Here is a 15,041-nt window from a genome sequence, read left to right as displayed (position 1 = left end):
TACTCACCCACCCCAAGACTAACTGCCCCAGAGCTGGACCATGTATATCCACCGTGCCAAACTTTACATTTTTAATCCTAATTCTAAATGAAATAAATCCCTTCACGATGACATTCCCCACAAGCAAATGGGTCTGACAAACCATGTAGGCCAGACCTTCCCCAGGAATCACAGAACACAAGGACCCCAGCCCTCCATGCAAGTTTCGAAAAGTAAAAGAAAACAAAACAGAGGGAACACTTCTTTATACATCGACCGCTAACGGATGTAGCCTACTCGCCATGATTGGGTGAAAATAGCCTAATTCTGTGTGCATTTGTGTGGGCCTCGCAAAGCCATCCTATAACCAAGCAATCATTTCTCACAACAGTAGGGCCTCAACTATGATGAAAATAAGTGTGTAGAATATTATTACAAATATAATTATCAATATTGCCATTTTAACCAATTTCAATCACCTAGGATGTTTTTAATAGTCTCTGTAATTTACAGCAGTCTATAGCCCTTTAAAACAGCGATCCAACATGAAGCTCTGAGACCGCTGAACAGCAGAAACACCAGGCTGTTAAAATGATACTACAGCACCCATAATGCCGTGCTTCTGAAAGCCCTCCCTGCAATGGAAGAGCGGGTCAGAAGACTGGACTGCTCTTGATCCACACCCTCCCGTCTGACACCGCACCTCACAGATCAGTTAAAAAAAGCTTAAAAACAAAGGCCATCAGAAAAACCAGCTGACTGAGAAAACGGTGAGGTATAAAAACCTATAGGGGGTTATTTTAGCATCCCCCCCCCCCCCCCCCCCCCCCCCCCCCCCCCCCCCGAGTTAAAACCAACAGAAACTGTGAGGGTGCCGACACCCGTGTCATAAAAAACACAAAAGAAAGAAACTGGATTAGGTAATCTGTCCTCTCCGTAACCAGGGTAGCAGAGCCCTAAGTGACCAGTTTGGGCAGCACGGTGCGCAGGGGGATGCCCCCCCCACCGTCCCCCATCATGGCGGTCCTCAGCTTGCTATTGGCCGGGCCGAGCGCGGGGGGCAGTTTGGACATGATGCTGGGGAAGGAGGAGCTGTGGTCGGCCGCCCGGCGGGACGGCAGGGTCCGGTCCCCCACCAGGGGTTTGGGCAGGCGCTTAAACAGCCAGGGGTGGCGCAGGGCCTGGGCGGGGGTGAGGCGTGCGGCGGGGTCCCAGTCCAGGCACTTCCTCAGGAAGTCGATGAAGATGGCGTCGTCGCAGCCCTTCAGGACCGACGCCCAATCGCGGCTCCCCGGGGGCCCCCTCAGCTTCCCGCGCCGCGAGCGGCCCCCGTTCAGCACCACGCCCCCCCCGCTCAGCGTGCTGGTCGTGCAGTACCGCGGCTGGCCCTTGGAGCTGATGAAGTTCTTGGCCCGCTTGGACTGTTCCAGAAGCTTCTGCGGCGGGAGGCCCAGCAGCTCCATCATGCAGGCCAGCTGGTCGCCCTCGTCCTCCCCGGGGAAGAGCGGGTACCCCGTCAGCAGCTCGGCCAGGATGCAGCCCAGGCTCCACATGTCGATGGGCATGCCGTAGCGGGCGCCCAGGATGACCTCGGGCGCGCGGTAGAAGCGGGACTGGATGTAGGTGTAGACGCGCTGGTGCTCGTAGCAGCTGGAGCCGAAGTCGATGACCTTGATGCCGCTGCGGCCCGGCTGCTTGAGCAGGATGTTCTCGGGCTTGAGGTCGCAGTGGATGATCTGGCTGCGCTGCAGCGACTCCAGGCACTGCAGGATGGACAGGCCGAACTTGCGCACCAGCGGCAGGCTGAAGCCCTGGAACTTGTTCCTCTTGATGAGCTCGTAGAGGTTCATGCTGAGCAGCTCGAAGGTCATGCAGATGTGCCCGCGGAAGGTGAAGCTCTCCAGCATGTGCACCACGTTCATGCCGCCCGTCTTGTCCTGCTTGCGCAGGTGCTCCAGGATGCGGATCTCCTCGGCCGCCTGCCGGTGGAACCGCTTCTCGTTGCGCACCATCTTCAGCGCCAGGTGCTGCCGCGTCTTGTGGTCGTACACCTTGGCCACCTGGCCGAAGCTGCCCTTGCCGATCACCTTGAGGAACTCGTAGCGGTAGGCCAGGTGGTCGTGCGGCACGTGGATGTAGCCGCCCTGGTCGTCATCGAAGCCGTTGTTGTTGGATCCCCCAGCCGCCGCCGGCCTCTTCTTGGCGTTGGGCCCCAGGAAGTAGACCTCGGGGTAGGCCAGGATCTCCTGCTGCTCCAGCACGGTCAGCTGCTGCCCGTGCAGTTTGAGGGCCTGCTCGGGGGTCAGGGGCTCCACCTTACCGGGCCGGTCCGTGCTGTCGCCGGACCTGACCGAGCAGGTGCTGTCCAGGCTCTTCTCCTTGGACAGAGAGGCCGTGGTTTTGGCAGGGGCATTGGCCTTCCCCTTACTTGAGTCCTCGTACAGGTACCTGACCTTCACCTGGTTGCCCCGGACACCCGTCGGCTGCTGGTCCTTCATTGCCGGCTTGTTTCCACCCTGAAAAAAACAGAAAAGGGGGTGACTGCCAGGCCAGAAAAAATGACAAACCCAGAGAAGCAGGTTTCTGGGAAACACCAAGCAGCTGCAGACCCAGCTTTCTGAGGGCCGCTGGGCAGTCCTGAGGAACCCCAGCGCACTAGTAATGAGTCTCGGTCCGGTCAGGCCCAACGTGGGCGCGAAGGGGGAAAGGACCTCTGTAATGAGCTAAAAAAACAGATCAGTGCTGAAGGGGTTAAGTGGGTTACAAGTGGAGTAAGTGGGTTTTTATTTAAACAAACTTTAACTTTAAATTTAAACTTTTAGAGAGAATGCCTGCATGACTGCGGGGAGCCTTAGTCCTACACTGCCAGGAAAAATAACAAAGCAAATAAACAAGAGAAATGGCCAAAATGGAGAAATGTTTTTTCTGTTTTCAGTCTACACGGTACAGGATGGATCAAAGCCGATATCTCTTGTCTGAAGTCCCCTCACAACAGACACTCAAAAAGAAGCAGGCTGCAGAAAGAGGGGTTACATGGACAGAAGAGTAGTTCATAAAAACAGGATCACAGCGAGAGCCCGTCTCCATCACCCAGGCCCCAGAATAGTAACAGACGAGAGAGACCAGCCTGAAAATAGAAGGAGATACGCACGGGAACCACAGAGAGACACTGGAATAGCTCAGGAATCGGCACGGGAACCAAAGAGAGACACTGGAATAGCTCAGGAATCGGCACGGGAACCAAAGAGAGACACTGGAATAGCTCTGGAATCAGCACGGGAACCAAAGAGAGACACTGGAATAGCTCAGGAATCGGCACGGGAACCAAAGAGAGACACTGGAATAGCTCTGGAATCGGCACGGGAACCAAAGAGAGACACTGGAATAGCTCTGGAATCGGCACGGGAACCAAAGAGAGACACTGGAATAGCTCAGGAATCGGCACGGGAACCAAAGAGAGACACTGGAATAGCTCAGGAATCGGCACGGGAACCAAAGAGAGACACTGGAATAGCTCTGGAATCGGCACGGCAACCAAAGAGAGACACTGGAATAGCTCTGGAATCGGCACGGCAACCAAAGAGAGACACTGGAATAGCTCTGGAATCGGCACGGCAACCAAAGAGAGACACTGGAATAGCTTTGGAATCGGCACGGCAACCAAAGAGAGACACTGGAATAGCTCTGGAATCAGCCAAATAAATCACAAAGTCTTAATTAAGTCATAACTGGCTAATTAGTTAGTGGACCCAGATGAAGGAATTCTTCCATAAAGAAGCAATATTTTTATATTGGAAAATAAAAGATCTACCCAATATTATTTTTATGATATATATTTCATAACTGGTGTTAATCTAGTGGAGTACGAGAATCACTTGCTAATTCTCCTTTATTCCATAAGAAGATTCATTTTAAGGAAGACTAACGACTCGGTGCAGTCTGTTCTCCATGTCAAAAACAGCAGTTTGTGTCGGTAGAAAATAAAGTCAGTGTGAGCTCCATACATGGTGGCTCTCGTTGTATGCAGTTTTAAATGGCAGTTGGAAAATAAATGCTCGAAAAAGACCAAACTGAAAGTGAGCAAGCGGCCATTTATTTTTATTTATTTAACCCTTATTTACCCATGGTAGGTTCACTGAGCATGGATTCTCTTTTGCAGGAACGCCCTGGTTCACACTCATACATATTCACACCTGGGAGCTGCCCAGTACAGCCACAATCCTCTATTGTTGGGCACTGAGCAGCTCCACTGGAGTTAGAGAACGTTTTTTTAGCCAATTAAATCAGGGGATGATTAGGTGGCAAGTTTTTGCGAGAGCCAGATCTAGGATTTTAGCCAGGACACCGGGGAACCACCTACTCTTTGCAAATAGTGTCATGGGATCTTTAATGTCCACAGTGAGTCAGGACCTCGGTTTAACATCTCATCCGAAAGACGGCATCTCTTACAGCACAGTGTCCCCGTGTACTGGGGCATTGGGGTTTATTTGACCAGAGGGAAGATTGCCCCCTGCTCGCCCACCAACACCACTTCCAGCAGCAACTCAGTATTCCCTGGTGGTCTCCCATCCAAGTACTAACCAAGGAGACAGCAAGAGAGGCGAGTGTGCGGGAAGCAGATGACACACTGGTGCGATTACACACTCACAGAGCGAGGACTTCTCTTTATTTACATGTTTGGAATTTGCACACCTTCAGACTTTATGTAAATACGGACATTACACACACAGGAAACTCTGCTCTACTGGTTTAGCCTGGAGTAAACCAGGTGTCACGTAGCTGGTGAGATGAGGACAGTTCTTCAAACTGGAGTCAAGCACTAATGAGTGTAATGTACTGAAATGTAATGTAAGGTCAACCGATATGAATTTTTCTAGGCCGATGCCGATTCTGAGAACAGGAAGACTGATTTACCGATATTAGCCAATGTAGTTAGCAGTATATAGCAAATATATATTTGCCGATATAAATACGTCAAACATTAATGCCTGGTCAGACTAGTGCCGGTTAAACAATTCTTTACAAAGTAACATTTGCTACTGTATCTTGAATGAACGTCTTGTTTGTAAGTTGCTAACCAGTTGCTATATTGAAACTACAATGGCTGTCGGGTGCAGATGAGTTAGTATGGAAACTTGAGCAGCGGTTGCCAAAAAATGCGACCGTTGTTGTAGTTTCAATATAACAACTTGTAAGCAACTTCCTTTTTTAAAGCACAAAGCGGCTTCGCAATTCACAGTTAAGACATTAATGGGAGCAATTGGTCTTGTAGAACAAAACGTGAAACTCTGCTAGGCTTACATTCACCAAAAACCTTATTTCAGGCAGAGAACAAAATCCCTATAGGAAAAAAACCTTTGGAAATCTGCCGAGGGAACCCATGGTGGAAGAAAAGTCCGGGTTGACCTACAAAAAGACGTCATCACTGTAACACTCGATAGGGAGGTGAATTTTAAGCCCTGTTGAATGGCATGTCTATACTGCTACGTGCTATGCTAGCACATTTCACACAGACTGTAACAGTGACAACTTCATACAAGCACATGTATTTCAAACCAAGAGGCCATGAAATGCAGAGGTCGGCCCAATATATCTGTCAATGCGATCGATCGGTCGGCCTCTAATGTAATGCAATGTAATGTAATGCAGTGGGCAAAACACAAAAGGGTGAGACACCATGAAAGCACCCAAAAGCAGGGAGGTGAGCAGCGGATTCCACAGTGATTCTGCTGAATATGTGCACAAGCCATGCAGTTAAACAGCCAGGCAGGTGACTGTATGTCCATTTACTGACAATTCAAGCCGCTGGGGTTATTTTATATACTGCGGTGGGTTCATTTACTGTGAAACTCTAATTACTAAAGCAATAAAACCCCTTTTCAACCAAATTAGTCAAATCAGGCGGTAAATTTGTCCAACTGCAGCCATTAAAATTCCAGCTGCGTAGGAATAGACGGCATTGCCAGCATACCAGGGATGACATCCCAAGCATGCTGCTGATCTGAGGATATCCCAAGCATGCTGCTGATCTGATTACACATCCTCTTCTGTTACCTTACGCACTGACTGGGAGTGTGTGCATGCCCAGACACAGCAGAGACAGACAGACAGAGACACACACACACACACACACACACACAAAGACACATAGACAGACACACACACAGACAGAGACACACACACACACACACACACACTAACAAAGACAGACAGACAGACACACACACACAGACAGACACGCGCACACACACACACACACACACACACACACACACACACACACAGACAGAGACACACACACACACACACACACACACACAAAGACACATAGACAGACACACACACACACACACACACAAAGACACATAGACAGACACAAACACAGACAGAGACACACACACACAGACAGACAGACACACACACACACACACACAGACAGACACAACACTGTCTACACACACACACACTCACACACACACAGACAGACAGACAGACACACACAGACACACAGACAGACAGACAGACACGCACACACACACACACACACAGACAGACACACACACACACACAGACACATAGACAGACACACACACACACAGACAGACAGACACACACACACACACAGACACACACACACACACACAGACAGACACAACACTGTCTACACACACACACACACAGACACACACACACACACACTGAGCCGAGAGACCATGCACACACAGTGGGGTGCTAATTAATGACACTGCAAAAACAATGTCCTTCTCAATTCCCCTGCTTATTAAAGACTGTTATCGCAGCCTCCTGTCTGAATGTGTGTTAGATACAATAGCACCAGAGCATGATCAGAAGACAAGAACCACATGAAAGAAACGTAATCCCCTCAGAAAAGACAGTGAAGAAACACAGCAGATATACCTCAAAGGAGTTTTGCCAAAGGAGTAGATTATACAGTAACAACCAGCCACCCAATTACAAATTCAAATTCCAATAGCCGACAGAACCTGTCAAACTTGTGTTGATTTGTGGTTATTTAACAAGATGAAATTTACATTCACTGAGATTTACTACAAACAATAAAATGTTGAGTTTTCTGTACAGGCAGGAGCATCCCTCAGGACGCGGAGACTTACGGTGTGCTTGGATACCGCGGGGAAAGCAGGAGGGCTCCGCGCATTGGTGTGCGAGTCTTCGGTCACTACGCGATCCGTGCGCATGTACGAATCATACAGACCGTCCCCCGGTCGAGCTGCCGGACAAACGCAAACACAAGCCAACAATTCGGATTAATGAGAATTAAGACGATTGTAAACTTCAATAACCTATCAACGTCTGAGATAATGTATGTTCCAATCTATCAACTAATTTTAATTTCAATCCCGTTTGCTTCCCCTCACACGCATCTAATCTTGTGGCTGCCTCTTACCCGAATAAATCTTTCCGATGACTGGAGCAGGAAAATCACCAGGAAAAGTATCTCCTTTGAGATATTTAAATTCCTTTTGGACCCAACACAGGTGCGTAAGGGAGGTGTTTGGTCACATCCTTACCAACAGACACTCCTAGGGGAATGTACGGAGCCAGAAAGCCAGCCCGTTATGCTGTTCTGCCTCTTACGAGTCCTTTAAAATACCACCGGTTTCCATGGTGCGTCCTACACATCTCTCCTCCTACTCAAACCTCAGAGGCTGACTACAGTTTCATCTGGATCACGAGTTGTTTTTTTCCTACATCACCAATAATAACAATATGAACCACAAAACAATACATGGTCACGGATTGGTAGGTTTCCAAACAAGCTTACAAAGGAACAGAATTTAGCTGGGCAGCGAAATGAACTTTATTCCAAAAAAAAGTTAGCAAAATAACGTAACTTAGATGGGCAGAGAAAATAACTTTATTCCAAACAACTTTACAATTGAACAGAATTTAGCTGAGCAGCGAAATTAACTTTATATCACACAAGCTTCCCAATTATCTCCATACCGTCAGTGGAAAAGCAATAAACGACAATAAATATGCATTTTACTGCCTAGCTCTACTGCAGCTATAGACCTATAAATATCCTAAACTAGAAATGGCAAATTACCTGCTGTGATTGGACCATCCGGTTTTCTGCTCAATATCATCATGACTGCAGACCGAACTTGAGATTGACGCCACCATCCAAAAATAAAAATTATTTAAAAAAACTTGTAGGAAAAACGTTCACAACAAAAAATAGCTGAGCATGTATCAAGCTAAGTTAGAAAGTCGACGGTAGCAGTTCTGATTAGCCGTGAACACACGATCCGAGCAGAACCGCATTCTTTTCCGGCCACCAGAACCAGACACACCGTTTTCTCAACGGTCACTTGCCTAATGAGTTCGTTAATTTCTGGACTAAATTAACACTGTAACATAGAGCATCATGCTAAATTCCATTCTGATAGCATTGAGGAGGCTGTGTGTGTAACGTTAGAACTCCCAGAGTGACCAACGAAGGAAAAGTAGGCTACTCAGCCCAATTTATCAACATGCTAATTACAGTCTGTAGCTAGCTAACAAGCTGAATTACCAGATTCTGATCATTCAAATCCACGCAGGACAGTTAATCAACTAAGCAACACCATGACACATAGTTAATGTCCCCAAATACAATATGGTCAGAATCGCCATTTAATAACGTTACAATTTAATAAAATCGTTAAAGAAAACGTATCGATGTGCAGTGCATACAGCTCGATATGGTGGTGCACATATCAAACGTGAGATTGGCTAATAATACTTTAAAAACCAAAGGGCTCTGGTCACGTACAAAGTCGTGAAAAATTATTTTCAGGAAAAAAACGTTTTGAAAAATGCTAAAGAAGGTTATCTAGCAATTGATAAAAATGGCCATATCATCTCATTTTTCCATCCACTGCATAGTTCGGCTTTACCCCCCCCAAAAGCAGTTGTCTCTGTCTCTCCTCTCCACCGCCAGCGAACATTAGCCAGCCTGCCAAAAGTTCCAGGAACGGTCAACTGCACGCACAAAAACACCCGTCCACATGAACAGCACTTCTGCCAATAACAGTTCGAGTACAGGATTGACACTGATGACCGCCCCGAGTGCTCCTCGAATTTCTCTGAAGACTTTTTCTTTCTGCCTCAAGAACCATCCCCACAAGGAAGCGGGTCGACAACGTAGACTTCTCGGGATTTCACCCCCCCTTTCCTGTACTCTGTAGCCCAATGTTCTCTTGATGGCCAGCGAACCCCAAGCCAGCTCCTCTCCGGGACACTACCGAAAAAGTGCGGTTCCTTGGGTGCCGAAAAGCAGTCCTATCTCAGGACATTGCTTTGCAGACGTCCAACCCGTAGGAGCCCGCTGAATCAGACGTTTGGCTGTTTATATCGGTTCTCGAATCCTTTTCCGCAGGCGCAGCGGTTGAGTTGCAAACCTCGGTGCGTCCCTCTGGTCTCACCCGTTCGTTGCTAAGTGTGTCTGCTACTCCGCGTCCAGTCATCAAACAAAAACACAGAGGCGAGCGCAAATGTGCATTGGGGACTACTGCTGCTCCTGATAGGCAGATGCAAGGGAGGCGGTGGTGTTTCCAAAGGAGATGTCCTGTTTTAAAATAAATATCGGCCTGATAGGTAGATCCGCCTGCCAATCTAGCTCATATCGTGCGGTAACATTACGACCGGAGCTGAAGCTGCTTTGTGGCTCTGTGCACATGCGCACTGTAGCGAGTTACCAAGTGATGGCGGAATCCTGTGTTTATGTTAGGTGGGGTTATAGAGAGTGTATTATTACAGTTGCCAACGTGAGGTTTTCAAGGTAACAAACGATCACCATTACCTAGTGAATTGTTTAGAGAACTAGTAGTAATATGTCATCGGCATGGCATGAAGAGAGTTTCCGTGCTCAAAAAATCGCGAACTGTGGTGTCGACTTTAGAGGCTGAACTTCATACAGTCACTGTAGAGTTCAAAAAGTCAGATTTCCTGAAACACTCGGTGCAATAAATAATTGCATGTAGAATTAAAGAAAACATTACATTTCACAAGTAATACGTGTTAGTATAATGTCTGGCAGGTTTTAGAGTGCCGTTTTCGAGTGTTGATAAAAGTAACACACCCTTTATGTGGCCGAGTGGAATTCACACAGAGCACGTTGTTTGTTTTCAGTTCCCTCTGTAGTTACAGAGTCGAGTACAGCGCTATCTTGCTGGTTGAGCCGTGTGTAGTTAAAGAAGACTACGAGGTATTCTGGGTTAAATTGGACACCCTCTGCCACCAGGTCAAGACAGTAGTGCATGCTAATCTTAGTAAGGGAAGAGAAGCGCTTCCATATTCAGTTTTATAAATAACACCGAAACCATTTTGGGTCTGCCTTCTTAACAGCTGTATCCTTGAAAAAGCAGTGTGACGACCATAGACCGTATAAAAAAAGATTATGACAAATGGGTCCTTTGTGATGGGGGGGGGGGGCGGAGACTGTTCCATTAAATGCCTGACCCGAGGAACACGTACCTGTATTTACCTGGGCATGATGTTGATGCCCATTTGCCTTTGAAATCAGTTGCTGCTGAGACTGGCCTTTTAAAGGTGTTTACTGGTAAACATTCGACAAGCAGGGCTTCCTGAAAAGTAAAAACATACTTGGAGTATGGTCTAAAAATTCAATTGAATTGCAAAAAAAAAAAACTTATGCCATTTTCAATTGATTAAGCAAATCTGTTTAATCTTGGCTACTGCCTGTTTAAGTCCTTCTTAACTAAACTTTGACACCTACCTTCTACACAAGTTCTCGATTTTTCTCCTTAATGCGGTGTGATCCCTACCTTGAGTTGCGTTGGCACCACCTAGTGGCTGTAAATGTATTACAAGTCCTCTTCTCTCACAGTGACGTCACATTTCCCTCCTTCAGAATTACATTTGACTCCAAATAAACCTGCCTGGGCGTTCTAAAGGGTTCCTTAAAGGTGAGCTCACCTCTGTTAAATTCCAGGCATTGAGTTTGACAGACAAAATACAGGTGCTTCCTAATCTCTAATCAGGTGTAGGGGCATTTTCTCATATTTATTGGCATAATTCTGACCAATAATGCTGGACTGAAAGTTCCAGAACCTGTGACACACATGATACAGAGAGGAGGGGAAAGTTCTTCAGCAAAGCAAACCCACCCACACAGCGACTGGCCACTGTGAAACCACATTGCACTGAGAAAAAACTCTTTACAGGGTCTGTGGTAGCTCAGTATTTCACGTAGTGAATCACAGATCTTGAGTGACTGAGTGAACGATAAACAGACAGATTTGTCATTTTTAAAATAGAAAAGATGACAAACCCAACGTGGGATATGACAAGCAGCAGCCTCTCAAGTAAAAATGTGACAGATTCAGTGTGAGTACCCAATGAGGCAAGAGGGAGTGACAAATCTCGTCTAATTCAGATAGTGTGACACAGATGGGAAAATACACTCTACAGGAACAAATATTATTTTAGAGAATTGTCTGGGCTGAGAATGAAACACATTCCCAGTTCAGATTATACAGTGGCACAGATGGTTAAACTATATTTGGCCAGAACAAATATTATTTTAGAGAATCTTCCGCCATGATGAGAAGATGAGTTCACTGAGTGACAGGGAATGTGACTGTGAGCAGGAATCTCAGAGCTCCCCCTGCTGGCCAATGCCTGCCTCTGCAACTGCAGAGCGCTTTTCAGGCAGAGGACACTGTGTACTTTGAGATGGTACATTATTTTACAAACTCCAAGATCTGGTTTTCTCACAATTTGAGATTGCGTGACCCAGGGAAAGGGAGGGTTCAGCTGGTTAGGGGTCCGCTTTTCACTGATCTTCAGCGACCTCCGCTGTTCGATAAGGCATCTGTGGACGGCATCTTAGAGCTGCATGTGAAAGGTCTTCCTCAGGCTCCTGTCTGTGCGAGCTTAGCCACAGGCTGTGCCTCTGCCATGTGTAAATAAACAGCTGGAAACAGCTGGTGTTTCGGAGGAGAACCCCGCCACGGGGTTTGTGCATGAGCACGGCTGTGGCTGCAGATAACTGGGAGGAGCTGCACATGCTCAGACCAATGATGGGCACCACATTTAGATAAAAAATAATTTTCTGACATGCAACCACAATGACTTTTAGATGTGGCCTCCACTATATTCAGTTCTCAATAGGAAGGAGTGATAGAAATTTAACAGATAACAATGTAAATATATCCAATAAATGTACATATTACACAAGAATATCTGCATATTCTTTTTTACTGTACTGTTCAAATCAAAGCAAAACATAAATCATCTCATTACATACTTTGTTTCAGGCAAATATACTTCATGACCCCCTCCCCCCTCCCCTATTAAAACTGTGTTATCTTAAGTTTGACTGATAATCTGCAGGAACATGTTTCCGTACTGACAACCAATACATTACAAACCCCATTAAAGAAGAAAAGCCCACGTGTGCACACAATTGCACAAATAATTATTAAAGGAAAACAAAACTCTTATAAAATGATGACATTTTATTTCATTCTCAGTTTTTTTACAGCTTTACAGATATTTATACACATTTTATTCTCAAAAAAAAACAGATTGCCGGAAAACAACGATTATCCACATCTTGTCACCCTGAGAGGGCGAGAGATAAAATAAGTTACTCACGTTAGACCCTCAAAGGTGCGATAGAGAGGGGGGGGGGGGTCTGGTCGATCTGGAGTGATGGTGGGTGTGTGGTTGTGTGAGTGTGATTGTGGTTTGTGTGGTTGTGTGAGTGTGATTGTGGTTTGTGTGAGTGTGATTGTGTGGTTGTGTGGATGTGTGAGTGTGATTGTGGTTTGTATGGTCTGTGTGGTTGTGTGAGTGTGATTGTGCGAGTGTGATTGTGGTCTGTGTGGTTGTGTGAGTGTGATTGTGGTCTGTGTGGTTGTGTGGTTGTGTGAGTGTGATTGTGCAAGTGTGATTGTGGTTTGTGTGGTTGTGTGAGTGTGATTGTGGTTGTGTGAGTGTGATTGTGGTTTGTTTGGTTGTGTGACTGTGATTGTGGTTTGTGTGGTTGTGTGAGTGTGATTGTGGTTTGTGTGGTCTGTGTGGTTGTGTGAGTGTGATTGTGGTCTGTGTGGTTGTGTGAGTGTGATTGTGGTCTGTGTGGTTGTGTGACTGTGATTGTGGTTTGTGTGGTTGTGTGAGTGTGGTTGTGCGAGTGTGATTGTGGTTTGTGTGGTCTGTGTGGTTGTGTGAGTGTGATTGTGGTTTGTGTGTACAGCGCACGGTCATGCCAGTCTACACAGAGCAAAGGCACAGGCAGACTGAGCTCTGTTAGCGAACTGGCTAAGGCTGGGACTTTCCTCCTGCACAGGGTGGTGTAATGTGTCCTCCACGCCTCCAGGGGGAGTAGGAGGGGCACAGGGTAGGGTGGCTCAGAGCTAGAGTCCAGATCAGGCAGCGGTTACCCAGAGCAGGAAAACATGTGCTTTAAGACAGCTGAGAGGGGGGTGGGGGGGCAGGAACCGCAGCAAGAGGACTGTGGTTATTAGAGTCTGCAACTGGCTTTCATTAGACTTAAATATTTACACTATTTAATGTCAACTATATAGATTATTCCTGTTCATAGCCTCCACGATGCACCAACACATTTTCTTGCTCAGATCTTAGAGGTAAATCCACACCCTGTAGATTTAGACGTGCTGAAAGAAAACCTGTTTTATTTGTACATACATGTTACAGGTCTGATGGCAAGTTATTTTTAAAAATAATCAATAGTTAATTAATATCAATTCCATGCCCCTGTATCTCTGAAATCCTATGCATTGTGCATGAAATCAGGGCATATTTATGTGCAAAACATGTAGTCTTTGTTAAACTACATCACTGATTGAACTGCAGTGGAGATGTTCCTCTGCCTGTTTGAGTTGTGGTTATATAAACACTGTAGGCTAAGGGTACTGCAGGGTACTATAGGGTACTGCAGGGTACTATAGGGTACTATAGGGTACAGTGTTTTGCAGCTTTGGTGTGGTGTCCATCTGGTGTTTCTCTGCTTAATTCTATACATTTCACAGCCTCCATTAAATGACTCATAGTTTCACTTTTTCAGTGCACACAACCCAAACACACCGGTTAAGCACAGCAGACTCTTACTTACAGCGGGGACCAAGAATAAGCAAAATGGAGAAGACTTAGCTGTCCTCAGTGAAGGCGTGAGCTGCATTTAAGCTGTCATACAACACCAGAGGACCTGGAGAAATCCTTCCTGTAACTGACCGTTCTCCTGTAACAGTCCGCATTTCCAGTTCTGCTTTTGCATTTGTGCAAATTGAAATCTGTCACTTCAGGGGACCACAGACCCCCTGTAGTTTCTAAAATGTGCAGCATCTGAAGTTCCAGCATAAAGACGAAGGCTGGCCAGAAATCTGCATCCTGATACACTGCAGAATACATAACAGCTATTGAGGGAATAATACCTATCGACTGCATTATATAAATAACCGCTTTCTTAATGCAATTAGGCTGTGAGTTATAAAATTAAAGTCATGTCTGATGTACAGTGCAAGACAACAGTCTCCAAATAAAATGCACTTTTCTTTCTTTTTTTTTTTTTACAATGAAGAGCTACAGGTGCATTGCTATGATGTGATATATGACATATTCACTTCCCTCCGGGACTGATGGGATTATGCACGTTGCTATGATACGAGCTGCATGTTACGTGAGTGGCGGTTTTTCTCCGCCCCCTGGCTCCCCGAACCTTGAAAGTCATGCACTGGACTCCTAAAAGCCCAGAAGGAAACTCATGCTAAGTAACACTTGCAGTAGCAGCGACGGCAGCAGCAGCTTCTTCAGAAACAGGGTGTGACTGGATCTGTCGGCCATCGAAACGCTGGTCGGAGGGACTCCGGTGTGCCAAAACACGCCTTCTCCCACTCCCAGTCTCCACCTGCCGTGACATTGCCCCGCCTCCACGGGGAGAGGGGGAGGGGCTGAAAGTGTCCTGAGTGGATTGTGCCGTGGCGCTGGCGCGGGGCAGGGGGCGGGGCTAGCCCTTTCCCTGGGCCTCCTGTAAGGCCTGCAGCAGCCGCTGG

At 46.7% G+C, this 15,041-nt stretch overlaps 2 protein-coding genes across 6 annotated transcripts in view; both read right to left on the bottom strand.

Annotated features, from left to right (window-relative positions):
- Positions 1-801: 801 nt before the first annotated feature.
- On the bottom strand, positions 802-9,551 carry dyrk3 (dual specificity tyrosine phosphorylation regulated kinase 3). Of its 3 annotated transcripts, none has more exons than XM_035387966.1 (3): positions 8,069-9,551; positions 7,113-7,228; positions 802-2,495 (listed from the first exon to the last, which is right to left on the bottom strand). In XM_035387966.1, exons 1-3 carry the CDS (start codon positions 8,109-8,111, stop codon positions 936-938), a joined length of 1,719 nt encoding a protein of 572 aa, XP_035243857.1. In that variant the 5' UTR covers positions 8,112-9,551; the 3' UTR covers positions 802-935. The 3 variants fall into 3 exon arrangements, with proteins under 3 accessions (XP_035243857.1, XP_035243859.1, XP_035243858.1); XM_035387968.1 differs by lacking the exon at positions 8,069-9,551 and adding an exon at positions 7,530-7,552; XM_035387967.1 differs by lacking the exon at positions 8,069-9,551 and adding an exon at positions 7,406-7,545.
- Positions 9,552-14,009: 4,458 nt separating this feature from the next.
- rassf5 (Ras association domain family member 5) overlaps positions 14,010-15,041 on the bottom strand; it is a 46,283-nt gene continuing 45,251 nt past the window's right edge. For all 3 annotated transcript variants that reach the window (XM_035387969.1, XM_035387971.1, XM_035387970.1), the window contains one exon: positions 14,010-15,041. This exon is cut by the window's right edge and continues 104 nt beyond it. In XM_035387969.1, coding sequence (XP_035243860.1) covers positions 14,996-15,041 — 46 coding nt within the window. In that variant the 3' untranslated portion in view covers positions 14,010-14,995.

This window comes from Anguilla anguilla, chromosome 13 (assembly GCF_013347855.1).
Source record: "Anguilla anguilla isolate fAngAng1 chromosome 13, fAngAng1.pri, whole genome shotgun sequence".
Classification (NCBI taxonomy): Eukaryota; Metazoa; Chordata; class Actinopteri; order Anguilliformes; family Anguillidae; genus Anguilla; species Anguilla anguilla.
This window is presented reverse-complemented; position numbering and strand designations above follow the sequence as displayed.